At 39.8% G+C, this 23,604-nt stretch overlaps 2 protein-coding genes across 2 annotated transcripts; both read left to right on the forward strand.

Annotated features, from left to right (window-relative positions):
• Positions 1-511: 511 nt before the first annotated feature.
• On the forward strand, positions 512-14,061 carry pfkla (phosphofructokinase, liver a). The gene is made up of 22 exons (XM_084083940.1): positions 512-732; positions 1,444-1,517; positions 2,109-2,186; positions 4,227-4,416; positions 4,752-4,917; positions 5,809-5,853; positions 5,995-6,103; positions 6,491-6,586; positions 6,717-6,809; positions 7,470-7,595; positions 7,713-7,777; positions 9,313-9,373; positions 9,509-9,655; positions 9,760-9,830; positions 10,562-10,649; positions 10,894-11,046; positions 11,183-11,347; positions 12,527-12,588; positions 12,694-12,805; positions 12,953-13,049; positions 13,187-13,292; positions 13,423-14,061. Exons 1-22 carry the CDS (start codon positions 648-650, stop codon positions 13,568-13,570), a joined length of 2,337 nt encoding a protein of 778 aa, XP_083940066.1. The 5' UTR covers positions 512-647; the 3' UTR covers positions 13,571-14,061.
• Positions 14,062-19,881: 5,820 nt separating this feature from the next.
• Positions 19,882-23,327, forward strand: tmem169b (transmembrane protein 169b). Its single transcript, XM_084084448.1, has 3 exons — positions 19,882-20,015; positions 20,785-21,193; positions 21,337-23,327. The coding sequence occupies exons 2-3, from the start codon at positions 20,920-20,922 to the stop codon at positions 21,969-21,971; spliced, it is 909 nt and encodes a 302-aa protein (XP_083940574.1). The 5' UTR covers positions 19,882-20,015; positions 20,785-20,919; the 3' UTR covers positions 21,972-23,327.
• Positions 23,328-23,604: the final 277 nt, after the last annotated feature.

Genomic DNA, 23,604 nt, shown 5'->3' on the forward strand with positions numbered 1-23,604 from the left:
TCCGCCAAATCTTTGTGTGATAGAAACGTTTTTTTTTGTTATTTTTACATTAACCACTTGAACCCTACATCCCTATTCTGAGGAGAACTTTAGCCAAAAATAGCAATCTACAAGCTCACAATGCCTCGCTTGTAGATCAGCTATTTTTGGCAAAGAGGTTTGGTGTAGAGGGGAAAAGAGCAGACCATGTACAAAGCCAAAGATCAAGTTTATGTATTGAGGGTGGTGGTTTAATGTCTGAAAATACACATGAACATGAATCCAACATACACTGATGACAGTGCTGTCAAACACGTCTAAACTATCTATGAAATCGATGACAAAGTTGAATCTGCAACACAATTTCATACAATATGTAGTGGGGGTCCCTGCTTCATCTCTCTCTCAGCTAAGGGGTCCTTGGCCTGAAAAACATTGAAGACCCCTGCTCTACAGTATATTTGAAGGCGTTGCATAACAATAACATTTTTTGGAGCTAGTGGGCTGATGGGGGCGGAGCCAGTTCCAGACAAGTGGTTGTTAATGTTGTTGCTCCCTCCCAACAAGGAAGCTGTAACTCGCTCTTCTGTTCAATTAAGAAGCTACTAAATACATATTAAACAACTCATTTACTAGTTCAGATACAGATCTATAGCAACGTGGTCGACATGTCTTCGATGGATTTGGAGAAGCTGAAGATGACGGGTGCTGGCAGAGCCATAGCAGTTCTGACTAGTGGCGGAGATGCACAAGGTAACATGACTGTGACATTGTGCTGGTCATCTATCAAATGTATGATTATGTCGTTAGTGTTGGCTTGTTAATAATTGCCATTTTGACAGTAGTTTACATGGGTAAATTATAGCCTTGGATCAAGACTATCATAGATGTATTTCATAGATTTTGACATTATCTATTCTATAGATCAAAATTGATATAATACATCTATGATAGCCTTGATCTTCTTGATCCAAGGCTAGGTAAATGACAGAGTTAAGGCCGAATTGCGTCTGATCTAAAATAATTTAGTTTCTCCAAGGTCGTACATCTTGTGAAGATCGACAGTACGGTTTACTCAGATTGTGAAGCATGATAAGAATGTAATGAAAGCTGCCTTGTCTTCACAAGGTCAGTGGGTGCGGATGCGGGGTGTGTCTCCAAACTGTAAAATCTTAAAGGACTGTCAATGTTGCAGCAGGTTGTCAGAGTGGATATAGCAGCACCTTTGCTTAAATAGAGATGTTGCAATAAACGTGCATGCAGTGACATCATGCAATTTACATTTTTTCATAACAGCTATGACTGCAGTGCAGTTACTGCACTGAAGTCATAGCTCTTATGAAACATGTAAACTGCATGATGACACTGCATAGATTACTACTACTATTAGTAATCTATGCAATCTATAGAATCTATACTAGTAATCTATGCAATCTGAAATGTGTCTCGTTTGTTCTTGACCAGGAATGAATGCTGCTGTCAGAGCTGTGACCCGGATGGGTATATATGTTGGGGCCAAGGTCTATCTTATTCATGAGGTACTTTCATCCCCTTTGCACGATGATATATTAACAAACATACAGTACATGCTGAGCTAGGCCTGTTTCCTGCTTCTGCTGTGAACTGTTACTGTCTTGTTTATAGTGAGGCACTTAGTCGATCCAATAACAGCTCCTCGTTGTAATTGTGTGTTTACTTTTTTGACATACTTTATTTAGATCTTTTTTGTCAAATAGTACACAACAATGCAAGACACAAAATGACAGAAAAATACGATTAACAGTACAGTACATAGTACATACAAATAAAAATCAATTAGACACAAAAAAAGGACACATGGGTGGGATCGAAAATCAGAAAGCAGGGATAGTTAAGAGTCCATAAGTTCAGGTTGCAGGGTTGCACCATCCAGATCAAGCAATGCCAGGAATGGCATCCACATTTTGGGGAATTTAGCTTGTGTATTCTGTCCATCATGACGGATTTGTTCCAACTTAGCAATGGAGAGCATCTCGTTGAGCCCTCTCTGTTGTAATCTTTCATTACCAAATTAATCCATGTTCCCATACTTCCCACACATCACATGCACAGTGCTGTCATTTTAAATCAATGCTGTTGGTTTCTACTAGGGGTACCAAGGCCTGGTAGATGGGGGCGACAACATCAAAGTTGCGGACTGGCACAGTGTGACCAACATCATTCAGCAGGTAGGCAGACAACACTGGTCCTCACTGACTATAATGCACCAGCACTACTATTTGTATATTATTGGTTTGTAATTTTATATTTCTCGTCTCATGTCGACTCTCTTTCTCTCCCCGTTTCTCTTTTCCTCCCATTTGTGTGGTCTTTACTCTTGTTAGTTGTTACCTCTTCACCCTTCTCTTCTCTTCACTACACCTCTTCTCCCTACGTGTCTAGTACTGATTATAAACCGGTAAGGCATCTTGCTGCATGTGGTGTAGCCCTCAATAGTAGAAAAGCAGCAAGTTGCAATTTTTTATAGAATAGAATATTGGAAGCATTTTCTTTATCCATTTGTACCCCATGTTATTCATTGTCTTGGATTTGTGCATCTGATATTTTTGAAAGGGCATGCTTTGTGAACCAAAACCTGAGTTAAGAACTGAAGCAAACCTGCCCTATAGGCTTGCTTAGAATATACATTTACATCCGTGTTACTTAGTGTCTTTGTTGTCTGTTGTTTGTTGCAATTTCTTGTTGTTTCTGTGACACAACACAGGAGCCTGTTGTGTGAAATATACGCAGTCTTGGTTTCAATACTATTGTATTCATATACATTCAGTATTGCCTAAGTCTTAAGTCCTGCAGGCTTATTTAATGGCGTATTTGCCATTATACTGTCATTGTAATTCATTCAGTAAGATCCACATTTATAGAGCTCAAACACCCAACGCAGGAAGCACTAGCCATCAACTTTATTATTGGACATATCTGATTCAAAGGTCATGTTAGGCTGGCAATTACCGGTTTTGCCTGTTTCTTTCTTTTTTAAGACAAATACCAGAAACTATTATTCTCCGGACATCCTGGCCTGTAAAAAAAATAACAACTGCCACAATTGTTCGATCTCTCTCGCCCTCTCTCACTCCCTCTCACTCACACTCATACACACACATCACATACCGACTTTCACCCGGGAGGGTGATAGCGGCATTGATAGTGAGTGAAAACAAGGTCAAATGCAAGCTGTGCAATGCCAAGTTGTCCTACTTCAAATGAACAACAATGTGCATGCATTTGAAGACAAAGCGTCCAACACAGTTGGCCAAAGAGACTTCACAACAGCTGTGAGCTGTCCATCCATACTGTCGCGTGCAGGTGAAAGTGCCGGGCTAATCACAAAAGATAAATACACGGTCCTGTTCCATAAAATGTTACCAATCTATTATCTAATTGATAAGCTGAGACAGCTGTACAATCTCTCTGCAAAAGCTGTCCCAAAACGGTCTCACGGAGTGACGCATGGAAGGCACTCACCACTGAATACTAGTGTATATATTTTCATGTCCCGTGAGTAGCCTATATTTTGATTTATTGCCGACCAGCTGAGCCATTAAGTGGCTTTTTTTGCAGTGCCCTTTCTTTGCTCTTTATTCTGAATGTTTTTGTTTTACCTGGTTAAATAGAGGTAAAAAAAAAAAGAATCAAAAAGGTATATTTGTCACAACTCATACAATAAAATATTTTCTAATAAACTAATAATGCATGATTCATCATTACAAACACGCGGCACAGCAAATTCGGCAATTTTAAGACAAAGACGAAGCGGTTTACAGATTCAGAAGGTTTAGAATGTTGGTCTTGCCTGTACAGTGTCAATGCTTGTGTGCCCCGCAGTTAAGCATGCGGGCATGTTAATGTGTTTGTTGTTAAGCGATGTAACATCAAGCTCTAATGGGTTATTTAGCACCATAACGCAAGTAACGCTATAGTGTTGTTCATGGCATGCATTGAAAATTGATATGGTCGTTAAAATAGACAAATGTCTGGTAAACTGTAATCATGCTGGACATTCTGGCTGGCAGTTTAAAATCCTAACTCAACCTCCGATTTACTGTCCCTGATTTGCTTTATAGGGGCCAGAGTTAAAGGGTCTGTGATCTGTCATTCAGCATGACCGTTTCCAATGCCAGACAGGCCAAGTCAGCGTTATCTGTTTTCCTACATGTGCCTCCCTTAGCTCAGATTGTGATCTGTCTTGCTACTGTTTATCTCTGCTACAGGGTGGCACTGTGATAGGCAGTGCTCGATGTAAGGCCTTCACGACCCGCGAGGGTCGTGTCGCTTCAGCATTTAACCTGGTGAGGAGGGGAATCACCAATCTGTGTGTGTGTGGTGGAGATGGCAGTCTCACCGGGGCCAACATCTTTCGCAGTGAGTGGAGCGGACTGCTGGATGAGCTGGTGCAGAAAGGTAAGGATTCTCTCTGTCAAATGCTGTCTCACTAGTCACAAGGGTTGCTTAATCAAACTCATCGATTTAATTGATGATAAAAATGTATCACTTATCGATAGAATGATAAAATAAAAAGCAGATCTACAAGTGAGTTTGTAGTTCGGCATTTTTTGCGCAACACTGTTGTACAACGATGTATAAAATATAGCAAAAGTGGTTAGCATCCCTATTCTGGGGGAATATTTACTGAAAATAGCAGATCTACAAGCTCACAAGGCGCTCACAACACGCTCGCGATACGTTGATGTTTACAGAGATGTCTGTCTGTTAATGTGTGTTTGTCTCACTTATAGGAAGGATCACAGACACCCTAGCCAAGCAGCATAGCCACCTGAACATTGTGGGCCTTGTGGGCTCCATAGACAATGACTTCTGTGGCACTGACATGACTATCGGTGCAGACTCTGCCCTGCATCGCATCATGGAGATCGTTGATGCCATCACAACCACTGCTCAAAGGTCAGACTGTTACACTGTAACACAGCACTGATGTCACTCAAGGGTGTACTTGGGCCGGGGCGGGATGGAGCACCGCTCCATAGTTGTTTGAGCTGCACGCGTGCCCGCACATGCATGGACATACCTGTTTATGGACATGCAAGTGCGTACCTGCGAGAGTGCGTTAATTAACCCTGGCTGGATGCATACCAATGGTCCATTGTGTGACCTGTTAAGTACTGTAGGTGTAGGATAGCTGTCAGATATTCTTAAGAAAGTAAATAGAAAGAAATGTGATGTATTGTGGGTCAATTAATAGGCCTACATATTTAAGAGGTTATTTCAAATGGTGATCGTGAGTGTGTATGCGCAAGCACGTAGCGCTCCACTAGTTAAAAAGCACCCCAGCACACCCCTGATGGCACTGTACCACCTACCATTGAAACCAAATGCCAAGAAGTCACTGACTGAAGTAGCATTTCATTTGTATAGTTACTCACTCTCTTATGCCATAATGTATAATGCAAACATAACACTCGTTATTCTTTTTTACATTGTTATTTTTGTATATTTGTGGCACTGGAATCAAAGAGATCTTGCTAAGTAATTGGGCCTCTACATTTTAATGAATGGCGTGGAATTAAGACATTTGCAATGAGAGTCAACCAAACACAGGCAAACTGTTGGTAATATCCACGTCTCACATTCAAGCCTATTTTTTCATGCTTGCAGGAATCTTGTCCATACTTGTTCCCCTGCGATTGAGCATTCTAGTACTGCACTGGACAACAGTCAACCTCCAAATGTATTATTCAACACCTTCTTTGTGTGTTGTGGTCTGTAAATGGTAATTGTCTTTTTCAATCGTAAATATGACACCAATAAAAAAAACAATAATGCTCCTCTCAACAGCCACCAGCGTACATTTGTTCTAGAAGTCATGGGACGCCACTGTGGGTAAGTAAGTCTTTATCTGTTTCCTGTCATATTATGCCACTCAGCACTCACTACATCATGCAATATTGATTAATTACCATTAGTAGGTGTGTGTTTTGTCATTCTAAATGTCCCTTTCCCTCCCTGTCATGTGGTATTCAGGTACCTGGCGTTGGTGTCTGCTCTGGCCTCTGGGGCAGACTGGCTTTTCATTCCAGAGGCTCCTCCTCTGGAGGGCTGGGAGGACCGTATGTGTGCCCGTCTGGAAGGGGTAAGGATAGCACAGGACTGACATTTTGTTTCAGAGACGTACTACAGCTTGACCAGTGTTGAAAGAAGTACTGAGTAATAGCAATACCACAATATAAAAACACTCTGTTACAAGTAAAAGGCCTGGATTAACATTTGTACTTTAGTAGAAGTACAAAAGTATTGCTGTACAAAAAGTAAAGCGGATCTGCAAGCTCACAACGTGAGCGTTGTGCAGAACTTGAGTAAATGTACTGAAATGTTACTTTTCACCACTGATTTTGACCAAAAATATAATTTTCTTGGGCATGTTTAGAATAGTTTAAACATGTATTTTTTTCTCTCAACACAGGCTTGTTAGTGTGGTTGCCCTAGGCATATGTTAATGCCATAATGTATTTATTTTCAGAGCCGCAGTAAAGGTCGCCGGCTTAACGTCATCATCATGGCAGAAGGGGCAATCAACCGAAACGGCGAACCAATCTCTGCAGATTACGTTAAGGATGTAAGCATTTTATTATTGATGATCCTGGAATTGGCAGACTCTCTGGACCATATCCACATGATAAGTTATGTCTGCCTAATACATTGATGTTACATGTAGTGTAATAAACTAAACCTATGCCTGTCTCTAGCTGGTGGTAAAGAGGCTGGGTTATGACACCAGGGTGACTGTACTGGGACACGTGCAGCGAGGAGGAACTCCCTCTGCCTTTGACAGAATACTGGTGAGTTGGAGAACCTAAGGCTCCGTCTGTACTTTGGCAATGTGCTGAAAAGTGGAACACATATTGAATCGTTTTGCGTAGCCAGACCATCAAAGATCTCCGGCTACTGATACGTCTGTAACAGTAGGCGGAGCCTGAATCTAAATTCAATGAATGGGCTTGGTCACCAAAGAAAACCAGTGGTAACGAACTCATGCCCACTGCTTTGAAACCAATCCTGCTACCATCCCATATTAAGGACCGCCCAAGGTCCTTGAATTGTTTCGGTCTTTGAATTGGTTCTGTTAAATTTAAACTGAAACACTCTGCCATATCTGAGTGGTTATAGAGGCTGTGTGGTAATCAGAAGGTCACCGGTTTGATCCTCGGCACGACCATCTACATTTCAAATGGGCCCAGAGCAAGACACTTTCCCTAACATTTTATCATTCTTCCACCTCATAACTTCATGCACTTCAGATAGTCTTCCTGCATTCAATACATTGTAGTAAGTGGACTTTGAGAGGTACAAGTCATGCTATCTGGTGTCTGTGTTTATATTTAGCACAACATTGAAGTAAGTGTGTGTGTGTGTGTGTGTGTGTGTGTGTGTGTGTGTGTGTGGTGTGTGTGGTGTGTGTGGTGTGTGTGGTGTGTGTGTGTGTGTGTGTGTCATTTCAGAGCAGTAAGCAGGGTCTGGAGGCAGTGGTGGCTCTGATGGATGCCACTCCTGACACTCCAGCCTGCGTCATTGGCCTGTCCGGTAACCAAGCTGTGCGTCTGCCTCTGATGGAGTGTGTAGAGATGGTAGATTATTCTCATTGTCCTCTTAGTACACTTCACCTTGATTAATTCTATTAGATGTAGTCATTAAACATCAAATATGTATTTTTTTATTAACATACACTGTATCCCCATCTGCAGACTAAACTGGTGCAGACCGCCATGAATGAGAAGAGATTTGACGAGGCTGTCAAACTACGTGGCGGGTGAGAGAATAGATGTACTGTACAATAGATGGTTTTATGTTAGTTACTTTATTTATGCAGACGGATGTGCCTGAGAGCTGTGCACTCTCTATAATAGAACTGGCTGGCTACGATACAACATAGTAAACAAAAGTAATAAAACATACAGTACATTTTCAAGAAGCACATGCATAAAGGCCATTATAAGAAATCAAGTGCACTCTGTTGATTCATAAAGAAATGTTTTGACTTATTGTAACTACAAAGTAGTATATAAAGAATGACATTCATGCAATTTTCCTAAAAAAAGATTCCGAAATAACAAACATTTTGAATAATTGTTGAGGCTTACCAAATGATTTACATGATAGTTACTTTTGTTGTTGTTGTAAAATACAAAATATTTTTCTTTGGTAGACATTTTTGCTTTTGGAATTGATTGACTGTTAAATTGAAGTAGGAATGTTTATTCCAAAAGATCAGTCCAAGAATCAAGACGTTTTTTGTCACTTACAGTACTTTACTTATACAAGTACAAGCAGCGAAATGTTAGTGGGACTTGTTCTGCAGAATTGTGCTAACATAATACTAAAATACAAAAAAGGTAATACAATAACGATAAAATACTGGATGTAGCCTAAGGGATAGGGTCTTGTCTTAGACACAGTCACTTATCTTTTAGGTGCAGTTTAAAAAATGTACAAGTACAATGTGCGGATTCAATTTATCTTATACTATAGCAGCAGTGTAAAAATCCAATATGCAAAAGAAGGCATACACATAAGAAAGAGAGTCACTTGTCTGTTCCATTCTGTTATTTTTTGTCCATGTCCATCCAACATTTTCGTCCCAAATGTTCCAAAAGGGCTGTGCACCATGCTACAGTAACTGGAGGATGAAACATGCGCACAAGGGGAGAAGTTTGACCTCGAGGCTTTCTGGCAGAGAAACATGGTCTCGCCCATGTGGCGTGGCCACGTTCCTCCTTGTCTAAGTCTATGGTCCAACTTCTTCCTTGAGCGCTTGCCACTATGCCTAAACCCAACCTTAACGGTAACCTTAACCTCACAAAACTATGCCTAAACCTTATCCTGGGACCAGACGAATCTGCCAGTGCAAAACCAAAATTGCCCTCTGCCACCACGCGAGGCTACCTAAACCTAACCTTAACCCTAACCTTAACCACACAAAAGACGATGCCTAACCTTAACCTCACACTAATGTAACATTTGTCAGGACATGCTTTGGTGTAAAAAAAAATCGAACCAAGATGTTATTTGAACCCCATTTCCGCAGGAAAGATAGACAATTCTGATAAAAAGCCTCATTTTGATTTTGATGACCCCATGACCTTCCCTCTAGCACCACCTATAGGCAAAGAGGCCACTTGCACGCACGCATACAGTATCAAAGTCCAGTGGGTGGATTGCCATGAAACTTGGAGAAGCACAACTTAGTTTTGTTTATTCAGATGTAGCACCTCATCATATGTTTTATCATCTTACAAATAACTACCGGTTACCCTAACCCAAAACTGAACTATAATGTCTTGATAGGAGCTTTGAGAACAACTTGAACATCTACAAAATGCTTGCGTTCCCGAAGCCATCTTCTGCGGTAATACTCACCGTTCTCTCTCTCTCCCTCCCTCTCCTAGTTATTCTCGCTTGTGTACTCTTACATATAAACAAATACAATGGTGCTGTATAAACACCATCTGAACAAATTACAACTTTTTTTTTCCTCCCACAGAGCAACCACTCCATAGCCATTCTGAACGTGGGAGCCCCTGCAGCAGGGATGAATGCTGCAGTGAGGTCTGCTGTGAGAGTGGCACTCGCTTATGGACACAAGGTCTATGGTGTCAACGATGGCTTTCAAGGACTGGCCAATGGAGCAGTAAGGCCTTCTGATTGCCATACTTCTGCTGTATCGCGAGACTCACTCAACAGTTTATTGGGATTTAACTATATGGCATTGACATGGCATGTTGCTTTTTGTAGGTGAGTGAAATGCTATGGCACACTGTGGCTGGATGGACTGGACAAGGAGGCTCCGTGCTAGGCACAAAACGGTGAGGCACATCCTCTGTCTGTCTGTCTGTCTGTCTGACTACCTCAATTCTCAAATATTTTTCTAGTCAGGCAACAAGAATTATGTCTTCTTTAAATCAATAATCTTTCAGTTAACGTCCCTCCAGGCTATTTGATAAGTGTCCTGCTACTAACTAGCCAATGCCCCTGTCCCTTCGGTTTATGAGATGTCCGGAAGTAGCCAGACCTGCAACTTCACTGGTGCAAGCCGACATTAGTTTGACATGGAAATATATATCTATAAACATGACAACCACCTTCTTCGTAAACATTACACTTAGTCTGAACCTTCTCTCAGTCTAACCCCTTTTGCAGAGTTTAGAGAGACGATGATCAGCAAAGCAGAGAAGAAAGGTAGACATTAGACAATGAATGTGTATGAGAGAGAGAGGGAGGAAGACGGTAGAGAAGATGTACAATTGGAAAATCACATGCCACGCAAGTCATTCATAGCTGTACGTTGAAATTTAACTGCATACATACAGAAGCTATTATTTGGGCATCTCCCTCTTCTAGTTGTTCTCGCGTGTGTACTCTTACATATAAACAAATACAATGGTGCTGTATTATTATTAATAATATATATATACGTATATATATATAAACTGTTCTTTAAATTATTTTTTGTAGTCTTAATATAATGTACACATGATACACCATGCTGCTGTGCTTCATCTTAGAATAATAATTTTATTTCTGCATCTTCCCTTAGAACCCTTCCAAGTAAATTAATGGAAAAGATTGTGGAGACAATCAACAAGTACAGCATCTCAGCTCTGCTTGTAATTGGAGGGTTTGAGGTAGGCTCAAAACGGCAGAGCCAGCACTAAAATACTACATTCCTGTTATATTTAGTTATTCTTAGTTGTGCCCCAGTGTCGTGAACCAACAATAGCAGATCTCCAAGCTCACAACGTGTTGCGCTGTGCCATGTTGTGGAAATGATATTGTAAGTGTGCGACACTGGCGTGCAACTAAGTACAGTATAAATCAGGCCTTAGTCAATATGAATATGGTTTTCACTCTGCATCTGTGTGTTGACAGGCCTATGAGGGTCTGGTACAGTTGTCTGAAGCCCGGGGTCGTTTTGATGAGCTCTGCATCCCCATGTGTGTCATTCCTGCTACCATCAGCAACAACGTACCTGGGACTTACTTCAGTCTTGGAGCGGACACTGCCGTCAACTCCGCCATGGAGGTGATGTCAAATTGTCACAAAGACGGAACTTATAGAGCAGATGCTGGCATCCTAGTTCAAAATGCTTTCATCCTAGTTTATAATGTTAATTTGTGTGCATTCTGTAATACCGTCATGTCACCGATTTCCTCTCCAGGGATGCGACAAGATCAAGCAGTCTGCCAGTGGAACGAAGAGGCGTGTGTTCGTAGTGGAAACCATGGGAGGTTACTGTGGCTATCTGGCTACTAGCACTGGCATAGCAGTAGGTGCTGATGCAGCTTATATCTACGAAGAGCCTTTCAGCATCCGCGACCTTAAGGTGAGAATATGTTTTTTGTTTTCTGTCGAGGCCCAGTGTGTTGTAGTTTGACTACACCACAGAGGAACCATTTAGGGCCTTTTAGGCATTTGTATCCTTATCCTACCAGTGCCTTCCCTCCTGTCTCTCTATCCAAACATTATTTTTAGGCATGGGCAGTAAATAGAGACAGGAAAGGTGTGTTCAAATTAGAAGCGCAAATATTTTTCTAGTCACTGGGACAAAAGTGTGCATTTGTGTGTTCACCTATTTGCCTAATTGCGCATGCTGACAATCACCGTACACATACTAAGAAACAGTACATAATTCTAATAACAGTTTTAAAACTGTTATTACAGTCAATCTGTCAAATGCACACAGTGTGTGTTCTTCTTCTCCCCAGCTGGCAACTCTCTTGCACGGGACAAGACTGGCATTGGGACTAAATAGAAGCAGTTTGTTGACTCAAAGACCAATTTGAGGGCTTGTTTTGTTTGCAGGCACATAAAACATATAGACAATGTGCACAAGGACACCTCCAGCTTTAATTTACCTGTGCTAATTTAACTCTGGGAATGTATCCATGTGTTGTTCTCAGAGTTACAAATGGAAGCCCTGTCTTTTCCCCATCATTTCACCAAAATAAATACTGTGAAAATATGGATGTCGAGACGCGAATGGTGAAGCAAACTTCACTCAAGTTGGTATTATTTGGTATTGTTGGTATTTTAACTTGAGAAAATTGGAGGAATATGCTAAATTCATTCATTTGTTTCGCCCGTTTCGCCTCATTTACGCCGCCCGATGCAGCATCGCACCAATTCCTATCTTTGCATTGACTTTGTATGTAATCATCCCGCACCAAAAAATATTTTGCCTCTGTCTGCACTGCTTAAACCAGGGATGTTGAGTATTTGATCGGCTGTCTCAATTAAGGAGAAGGTGTTGCTAAAACAATCCATCCTTGTTTCCCAGTTATTGACAAGACAAAGAGAGAGTGAATTAAGCAATGAGTAATAAATACATTCCCAGCAGTCTGACATTAGTGCGATAGTGGCTGATGGTGATGAGTAGTATTACAAATAATGGGTTGATATGCAGCAACTGCATTCTATTTGTGTGACGTTTTAGTTTAAGAACAGCAAGATATTCTTCATCAGTAGATAAGACTGCTCTTTAATTAACTTGCCTTTTGCCCAGACCAATGTGGAGCATTTGACAGAGAAGATGAAGAAAGATATCCAGCGAGGTCTGGTACTGAGGTACATAATGCATATACATTCATATACATAGAGATCAACTGCTGACTGTTAAGCCAATAATAATAAAACAAATATTGTTATTTTAATGTCACTCTGTATCATCAGGAATGAAAAATGCCATGAGCACTACACTACTGAGTTCATCCACAAGCTGTATTCAGCGGAGGGCAAAGGCATCTTTGACTGCAGAGTCAATGTGCTGGGACACCTTCAGCAGGTATGGAGCCACTACAGTATGTGCCACAGGGTTTATGTGAATGGGAAGCACATACAGTACTTGCTCATATACTTATACTTGACCATTGGTATTAACTCTAGATAGACTCTGTGGCTGTTTTTCTGTTTTCTGTTCATGTTTTTTTAGGGAGGAGCACCTTCACCCTTCGATCGAAATCTGGGCACTAAGATGGGAGTGAAGGCTATGCAGTGGCTTTCTGAGCATTTGACTGAAAACCGGCAAGGTAGGTCAATTATATATAGGTTTCTTAGAAAAAATGTATGCTTGGTGCAAAGGATTTATTTCTGAACGTTAAAGGAAAATAATAACAATGACATAATTGAATAATTCTAAGTGACATGTTCGTTTCTTTCTCAACAGGGCGTGTGTATGCCAACTCACCAGCGACGGCATGTGTGCTTGGTCTTCAAAAGAAGGTTGTCTCGTTTATCCCTGTCACTGAACTGAAGGCTGAGACAGATTTTGAGTAAGAAATCCCAAGCTACATCCACTGTTACTATCAAATGATCTTATCAGTATTCAGTATATAGATACTGTATGTTAATTTTAGATTAAGTAAGCACAATGGGTAAATAACTCTGCCTTGGTTTATTTAGGCATCGGATGCCCAAAGTCCAGTGGTGGATTAACCTGCGGCCAATGCTTAAAATGTTGGCCAAGTACCAAACCAGCTTCACTGAATACATCCCAGGAGAGATCGAACATGTGACTCGTCGATCAATCAGCATCGACCCTGGGTTCTAGACATTCTGGAACTATGTTCTCTCCTTAAATAGCCCTTATCAATCAGCCCCTCCTGCCTGGTTCTATATAAAAACTGTATTGTATTTGATTTGTGCATATTATGTGTACCTGAGAGATTAATGGCATTTTAAAGGAGCACTGAACTCAATCATTTTAGTTGTTGCACTTGCTACAGCATTATACTGTATAATGTATATAGTATTTTCAGTGATGATAATAATCACTTGGTTTAGCTACTAATCAGATTGACTACTGTCCAACAGTATAACACTGAATGTTTCACATGAGGCTCAAAACAATGTAAGCCAAATAAACCTTTATTGACGAAATGTTCCCAGTAACACATTTCTATGCATTATAAATGACTATCCTCTATTATTTGCACAATCTGAAAAGTTAAAATGTGAAAATGTATTATAATTGCACCTATACATTGCAAACACCACCTTTAACAAAGAGAATTATTTAAATGCAATACTTTGGACATTAATCCAAGAGTGAATCTATTTTAAAATTGTATAAATTAATCTGTAAACTGGAATCCAAGATTATGAATCTGGAATCTAAATACAGTAATTTAAGTAATTTTTTGTGTTTTATGAATCACGCCTTTGTGTAGGACTGTTGTTTTAAGGTAATGTCTCAATGGCAATACATCTACGAAGTAAGAGATTAGTTGGATCTGTCCGTGTCAATTGATGCAGAACATCCTTGATAGTTGACAGTCATAAATTAGCTCATGTTTTGGAACCAGTTATTCTCTGAAATGTACATTTCAAATTATTATATTGCTTGTAATTGAAGCACCAGTGCCATCATTTTTCTAATTGATACAAACTGAACAGTACATTTCACTAATATGCAGTTTATTACATTTTATGTGCAATCACCTCTAAAGTCTAATATTATGACACCGTCCCTACACCAACTTGTAGGAGACTTCTTAGAAGTAATGTGAATGTTATGTCCTTGTGATACATTTTAATACTATTGCATGTATGTCTAAAATAAAAACTTGTGTACAAAAGATCGTTTCAGAAATGTCTTTTATAAACCAATATAGAACATAAATAGAACATTTTTTTTTCATTTAAAGAAAACAAATGGTTGTTAATATGTGAAGGCAAACACAAATAAATTATCTGCAGCTTACGAGAAATTTCCCAAACAATTTTGAATTTGGTCTTTAAATCAACTGAATACATATGTTCAACTCAATTTTATGCCCAAAAGTAATAAAACCTATACTGAATTCCAATTGAAACACATTTGTCAGTGTCCTCCAAGTAAGAATATTAATAGTGGGAACAGGAAATTAACATCTTTCAAAGTCAGATATTTATTCTAAAACTTCCCAAAGTTGAATGAAAATGGGAAAGCATCTCCAGCAGGCTTTTCTTTGCTGCCTACAGTTGCCTCAGGACTCTTGGAAGCAAAAGAGAACTGGAAATCATCTTCAGATCTCTCTGTCTGGTCGAATAGGAACCCTGAAACATGTTATACCTCACAGTTAGCATTTGCTATATCGTCACTGTCGGGTGGAAACCTTGTATGTCCAAAACCGTTCCTATTATTATTATTTTAAAAACCTATTAAAATAGTGAAAATAGCAGATCTACAAGTTCTACAACGCATCTTGTGAACTTGTACTTCGGCTATTTTCACTCCTCTTGTACAACAAAGTAGTGCATTAATCTACGAAAAATGGAGATGAGGGGTTTCTGCCTGACAGCAACGATATCTATTATTTGCTATATTAAATTGCTATAATATTTGCATATTTACCAGTTGGGGATTTGGATGCAGAAGATTTCTGAAGAGAGAAATAAACACTGACTTCAGATACATAAACATTAGAAGAGGAAAAGGGAGAAGAAGAAAGAAATGAAGTCAAGTTATAATGTTATAAATGTAATGGTACCTTGTTGCTGAAATATGAGCTGGTGAAAGTGAAAGGTGAGTCCTGTAAGGAAACAGTTACAGTATACATATATCAGTACAATATGACCTACTGGTACTCAATTAGTACAGAATTACTTATTAAATTGAAAACTGATCAGTTAGTTTCCTCACCTCCTGTGCAGAACCCATGTCAAATCCAAATCCAGAGAAGCTTGGGGTGCTGTCATCATTAGGGTTCGAGAACGGCATGGAGAAAGCAGGTGACTTGGAATCAGCGGTCCCTTGACCTGGCGAGCTGCCAGGGCTACTGCTAAATTGAGTTATCACATACTCTTGTTAGTGACAAGTGACTGGCATTCACATCCCCCCCTTAGCTTACTGTACCCATAAGCAACACAAACACAAAGGCCTTACTTGAGTGAAAAGGTCGGAGTTGAGGGCACAACTTTCATTCTTGTCGGCGGGGTCTGAGAATTGACACTTGGAGGAGAAGACGGAGGAAAAGCTGGGCCTCCATCTTTTTCCTCCTCGTCTGTAGGAAACTCCACCTGCTCCTCTTCCACAGTGACTCTCTCCTCTGTCCCTTTGTCCCCTGCATCCTCTATCTCTGACATGGTGGAATGTTCCTCCTGATCAAGAGAACACCTTGAGAGAACATTTACCCTGGGAGAGGAAATGCCTCCAAAAAACAGTATCAGCAAACAAGGAACAGTGATGGAAATGGTCAACAAATCATTATAGTTATCTGACTCTCTGAAACTACTTCAAACTAAATTAAGCTCTATCTGAATTTAGACAGTTAATCAACAAACAAGCACAAGACCTGATCCACTGGCCTACAACCCTGGTCCTGATCGACACTTGGCATCTGCTCTGAGCGCTGCAATTGTTCTGAAGGAATAAAATGACTCTTACTGTAAGGTTGCCTGGAAAATAGACTTAAACACACCACATGAAAAATAATATAGGAAGCTATGTCTATTGCATTCAGTAAAATTCATGTCCAACTTACTAAGATGGTACATACCAGCTGACTCTTGACTAGTCCGTTCATGGCTTTCTTCTTGTGGTGCAGGAGGGTAAGAAGGAGCATCCTCTCCCATGTTTCTCTCCTGAGTCTCTTCTGTGTTTACTTCCCAAGATAAGTTATGAACATCCTGCAAATTCTGTTCAAAGTGAACCAAAGAAGGCACTTAGAGAATGGGAACAAATCTTCAGGATACAATATAAACAGAATGCTGACTGAATACCTTTGTGTGGGTGAGATGAATAGAGGAGATGTCTATGGAAGAATGAATGTCCTCAGTTGGATTATCTAACTGCTTCTCTGTCTCTGTCACGGTCAGCTGGTCAGAGATACTAAAGGGAAATCAGAGTCAGTTACAGAAAAATTGAGTACTGCTTAAGGTAAGTTTTTCCCCCAATCATGTCATTAAGTGTTTTCAAAAGGATACCTCTCTGGTGTGTTCCCAGTGGAAGAAGAATTCACTGCTTGACCTGCACAGTCAGAAATTAAATGAGCCTTGTGTAAAGTGCAATAAATATTGAAACCCCATTAGGAAAATAATTGGGATTGTATAAAAGAAAGTGTAATACCAATTATATTTGCCATCTCTTTCTGTTTCATTGTCATTTCATCTTCAAGATCCTTAATGCGACATTCAATTTCCTCTTTTTCAGCCTGTATTGTGAGGAGCTTTTTAGCAAGGGGATTCTGGCAGTAATGTTCCTTGTGTTGCTGGTACACTTTCTTGTAGCTTGCAACCCGCTCTTCGTGCACGCACCTGTTTTGATTCAAATCGAAAACAGTTTTCCACTCAATTCTCTCAATTTCATGTCCAAATTTAACATGGCAGGCAGCCAGCCACCACGGAACTTACATGTGTTGGTTATAGTTGTCCCGACGTGTGTCTAGTTCTGCCTTCAGTGTCTTCTCATACTGAAGAAGTAGGCTGTTCGTTGCCTTCATGCTGGGCAGATATCAAGTTGATATACTGTTATTAACAAACTGAACAACTACAGTATACTTAATATGTTATAGCCGTCCTTGCAATGCAGCTACCTTCTTTGAAGTTACTCATCCATACCTTTTTGTATTGTCTTTGATATGTTTCACAGTGTTTTGTTTTGGAGTTATTTCTCCCTCAAGTCTCTGGATACTTATTTTGGTTGTTTCGATGTGGGATTTCTTCTCTGCTATGTCAGCTCTGCAAACTGTTGATAAAAAATAAAGTATCCTCAAGTACATTTACTACTGTACACTTTATAGGTAGTTTTACTTTACTCAAGTATATCCAGAATTTTCAGTACATCTCAGAGGAAAATATTGTACTTTTACTCCACTACAATTATTTGAAAACTTTAGTTAGTTACTTTGTAGATTTGAATTATTATTACAAAACATACATTAACCACTTCAGCCCTATTTAAACTTTGACTATTTGAAAATAGCAGATCTACAAGTTCTTGTAGCTTGTAGATCTGCTATTTTCAAAAGATGATAATACATACATACATACATATGATATGTGAAACTGGACATTTAGCATAATAATGATTACTTTTACTTTGGTACTTTAAGTATATTTTGATGCCTGTACTTTTACTCAAGTACATTTTGATTACCAGACTTTTACTTGTAACAGAGTTACATTAATTTTAGAGTTACATTAATACTTTTACATAAGTAAATAAATAAATGTCGTACTTTTTTCCACCACTGCGTGTGGGCAGGTGTCTGACTTACTTTTAGTTTGTTGGTTTATCTCATCCTTCTTTTGAGCAAACCCTCGAATTTCAAGAGCTAGACCATAGAGAAACAACAGATTAAATGAGAACAACTTGTTAGTCTCTGTATTATTAGCTAGCGAACCAGTTTATAGTTTGTGTTGGCTAAAGCTAACAATGGAGAAAAAACTAAACATCTCTTACCTAACTGAAACATGAGGCTATCAAGTGACTTCTGGTCCTCCATTTTTCGACTGACACGTTGACATTAACTATTAAAAGAACAGGACTAACTAACTACAGCACAACATTCATCCATGTGAACAGTTTTCATGCTAATAACAGCCAACAAACACGGTTAATTTGTCAATTTGTCAATTAGTTTGGATCTTCATCGGTAGAGGGCGCCAGGATGCGTTATTTCACTGGTTCCCAAAGTTTTTAGCTCGAGACCCAAAAGAGATCTGATGTAATGTCTCCCCGACTCCCCGGGACCCAAACGTGACGCATTGTGAGCTTGTAGATCTGCTATTTTCAATACTTCTTGAATATTTGTTTTCTAACTTTTGGTTATTATTATTATTATTTTTTTATGAAATTATTTTGAATTCATTGAATTTATTTTGCTATTATTTTGAAATAATAGTAATTAAAAACTAAATGTAGGAAACAAAAATTAAGTGATAAGTATTTACTCGTGACCCATACAAATGTATTCGCGACCCACATATGGGTCCCGAACCACTGTTTTGGAAAGAGCGCGTTATTTGACCTGAGGAGGGGGAAGTCATGTCAACAGTGAAGGAAACGCTCTATGGATGGAAACAATGGACGGAATTAACTTTGATAACTATTTTTAAACGTGCCATTTTGCAGTCTCATATCATGATTTTTTCTTCTCTCCCCCGTACATTATTTTATTTATGTCCTGTTATTTTATGTTTGTCTTGTAATAGAAGTTGTAGCCCAATCCTGTCTCTCTGAATGTTTTAATAAAAAATAAAAAATAAAAAAGTATGTAAGTGGATGATCTGTGTACAGTAGGAAGATGGCATTGCTCATGGTTTGACTTAGCCCTGATACATTACTGTCAATGTCATATATTATGAACTTCAACATAGTGTTTGCACTTTATTTATTTTTGGCCCCTACATCTACATAAACGTTCAAATTTCCAATATAAAATGCTTACCCCATGGCCACGGATGTTATAATTATGTACGGGCCCCCAGAAGTAGCCGTATATTCTGTATTGTTCAATACAAAGTATTTTAATCCGATCAGTGGCCATATTTTCCATATTTTCTCCACGCTTTCAACTACGTGATCCTATTGGTTGGGAGGTGTATTGCACTTTTATACATTATAACTCTATGAGAAAATGGCCACAAATCGGATTAAAATACTTTTTATTAAACAATACGGAACATAAGGGTACTTCTGAGGACCCGTACATAATTGTGACATCCGTGGCCATAGGGTAAGCACTTCATATTTAAAATCCGAACGTTTATGTAGATTATTATGTAGATGTTCAGGCCAAAAGGGAAAAGGTGCAAATACTATATTGAAGTTCATCCGTCTTGGATCCATGGCTAGGTTTGACTAGTGGAAAAGCCTGGTGACGCGAGGATAATGGTTTGACAGATGAGGTGGGGTAGGGGCGGGTTTAGTGCTATTCTGGAATACAGTTTGCGGAGCGCATCTGTATCTGCTGCTCACCACGAATGTGTGTCAAACAAATAGAACAAGAATAGCCGACGATATAGTCAGATCATGTGCAGATCTAGTTGTGTGTCCAATCAACTGATTTGAGGTAAGATTCTGTTTCATTTGCGATTTTAGATCCAATTTTTGCATTCGTCGCTGGGGTCTATAGACAAAAGAGCAGACATGGGTGTGATTTAAAGGGTGGGGGATCAGCTGTGTAGACTGGGCTACATTGTGGATATGATATCCCCTCTCAGCCTTTGGAAAATCCGCCTAAAAGCATGTAGCCTTTCCCCCACATTGTCCACAATGTAAGTTAGCCAGGTCTACTGTAATAATGATTTCATTCCTAAATGCCGGTTTTTCGTGATGGTTGATATGGGTGTTGGCAGTGCAAGCAGGATCTTATCAGGCTATATTCTTTAGGAGAACTGAGAACTACATTTACGTTTTGTATGTTTTTGGTGCAAAATGTTTTAACTGCTTCCTCAGTTCAGTTGCCTTATTACAGATGGCAGCTAACAGAAGAGAACGGTTTAGCTTAATGATAATATGCTGCTATGGCTCATACAAAATCCAGGCATGGACTACAGAGAGAACAAAATTATATTCAGTATCAGACAGCTATCCTCATAGCCCTGTTCAAACGATTATTTTTTGTATAACCCTACTCTCTCTCTCTCTCTCTCTCTCTCTTTATTTCTCTCTCTCTCTCTCTTTATTTCTCTCTCTCTCTCTCTCTCTCTCTCTCTCTCTCTCTCTCTCTCTCACACACACACACACACACACACACACACACACACACACACACACACACACACACACACACACACACACACACACACACACACACACACACACACTGCAATGTACAGTAATAGTATAGTGTCCCTTGTAGATTTCCTTACAATGGATGGCAGCAGTCTGTCCTGTCAAATACATCACCATTAGCTTCCATATAATTCCCCAACAATAGTGAAAAGTCAGAGGGCACTCTGCTAGGTGAGACCATGGCCCATGTAGAGGAACCACAGACTGAAGGGGCGAGTAGCCCCCCGATGACCTCCTTGAGGTCTGACACATCAGGGAGCCATGCAGAGGAAGGAGAGGTGGGACCTGCCATGAGGAGGAAGAGAAAGAAGAAGAAAGATCCTCGCCCAGAGTCCATCATTGTTTACCGGTCCGACATGGAAAGAGCACCTGGAGAGGAACAAGGGAGTGAGGAAGGTGCAGAGAGAAACGCTGAAGAGGGTGCTAAATTTCTTTCTACACCAACAGGCGAAGGTGAGAAGATGCTGTCTTTTTTTTTACTTCAACTGTTGCGTCAGATTCAGTTAAACTCAGGTAAAACAGTAATGAGTCATTCATTTGAACAATTCTCATGCATTTGACATGTATTTTAATAGTGTCATGTGACCTGTTAACAGGGGCAGGGTGGAATCTACCTCCAGACAGTAGATACGTGACCTTGACAGGTACCATCACCCGGGGTAAGAAGAAAGGTCAAATGGTGGACATCCACGTCACGCTGACAGGAAAGGAACTCAGGGAACTGGCCAAGTCAAAGGAACGACTTGATGCCGAATGTGAGGCAGGGGACGGTGCCAAGTGTACGTGTGGCTTCGGCATGTGCCAGGGCCCACATGTTGTCCTATGGAGCCTCTCCTGTGCTCCCTTGGTTTTTCTGTTCTCTTTCATCACCTCCTTCTACTACGGGACGCTCACGTGGTACAACGTCTTCTTGGTTTACAATGAGGAGCGGACATTTTGGCACAAGATCACTGTGTGTCCCTTCCTCATCATCTTCTACCCCATGCTAATCATGCCCATGGCTCTGTCACTGGCTCTGTACTCTGCTGTAGTGCAGGTGTCCTGGGCATTCGGCGAGTGGTGGCAGGTTGTACGAGACCTGGAGAAAGGCTTCTGTGGCTGGGCGTGTGGAAAACTAGGCCTGGAGGACTGCTCCCCCTATAGCATTGTGGAGCTGCTGGACTCTGACACTATCTCTGGGACTCTGCAGAGCAAGGCCCCTAGTGAATTCGCTCAGACTTCCTCAGTGTAAAAACAGGGTGACGCTTACGTCCAAGGCACACATGGATCCAGACCCGGGTCAAATAGTATTTGGATTTGCTTTAAAGACTTGTATAAGGTTACCTACTACAGTACCTACATTTGTGGACTGCCACGTAGGACCAGTACAGGAAATTATTTGAAAGCTGCTTTAAAACACTTTACTGTGTTGGAGAACTTGTTTGACACCACCCGAATTACCCTAAAGTTCCAAGCATTTTAAAAAGCAAAGATTTGCAAGTACCATCTCTCTCCAGCCTTTCCAGTCTTTCACTGTCACTATCGAAAATAAAGCAGGGAGAAAAAAGATTAGCAAGTACTACCTGAGCCAGGTCTGTATGAACCAGGCTTCTCTGAGTCAGGGGCAATCATGTAGGGCATTTTTGTTTGCTTTGAGGTTATGGTTTATATACTTACTTACTTATATACTTACACATCTTTCTGCATACACAATGGTCATTGATTATCCTAGAATAGTAATTCTACTCAGAAAAGATTGATAACATATGGGCCTCGTCTTCTCTCCAGTTCCTGTGTTAGGATCTTGGACACAAATGGACACATACCTCTTTTATGTAAATATACTTATTTTAATGTGTTTGATGTCTATGTACTGTACACTGTAATCATTACTTTTTAATGAAAATTTCAAGTGTTCTCTAAGTGAAGTGATTATTATTATTATTATGCATTGAAGTTGTATTTTAAGCCATAGTCACAATAAGCTGATAAATCAGAGATTTTGTGCAAATTTCTGTGTTCTCATATATTTTTAACACCAGCAGAACAGGTGTTTGGATTATTGAACCACTCAGTGATGTCTTCACAATTATGGTCCAAACTCAAATGAAATCAAGACGTCTGTGTATTTGCACCAGAAGATACATTTGATACTTTTTGTTCTTATTTTAAGGTAGCCTACTTTAATTTATTTTTAATACATTTGAGTTGGTCAAACTGGCTCAAATGTATGTAGATTGGTGTTTTGTATAGTCAGAGACTTGATTAAATGTATGGTAAACAACTGATATATTGTTATTTGAGAGATGTGTTCACATAATATAAGACTGATATGACAAAGACATTGACAAAAAGGACAAAAAAGTTTGATGTTAGGTAATAAGAGACTAACAGAGTTAAATAAAGGATTTTACTGTGCAGGTTGAAATATTTGGAGAAGTTAACATATTTCATATTTCGGACCAAATATGTGAAGCGATTCTATATTTTCAAATACTGTATGACAATTCAAAGCATGAATTAGTAGTTGTATATATGGGATGCTTTTTGTACTTTGTAATTTGCCTCTAGATGATGCAATGCAAAGAGATACATTAAATTGAAATAAACACTCTCCACATGAAATTCTGTGTGATGTTTTGTCTTTATTGACTCTTCATTATTCTGAGAAATATTGTATGTATAATCACACAATAACACGACAACACTATTGTTCAGCTCTTTGAAAAAGATGAGGTTTGCATATCTCAGAAATTGTAGCTAGGATACAGATGGCTCTCTGTGGGGTGTTGGGGGGGTTAACCTTTCTTTTTCAGGTTGGTGATGCTCCTCAGCTTTGAGATCTGATTATTGGCACCCTGGTGTTGTCTACATATGGGACTAGG

The sequence above is a fragment of the Gymnoscopelus microlampas genome (assembly GCF_963454915.1).
Source record: "Gymnoscopelus microlampas genome assembly, chromosome: 17".
Taxonomy (NCBI): Eukaryota; Metazoa; Chordata; class Actinopteri; order Myctophiformes; family Myctophidae; genus Gymnoscopelus; species Gymnoscopelus microlampas.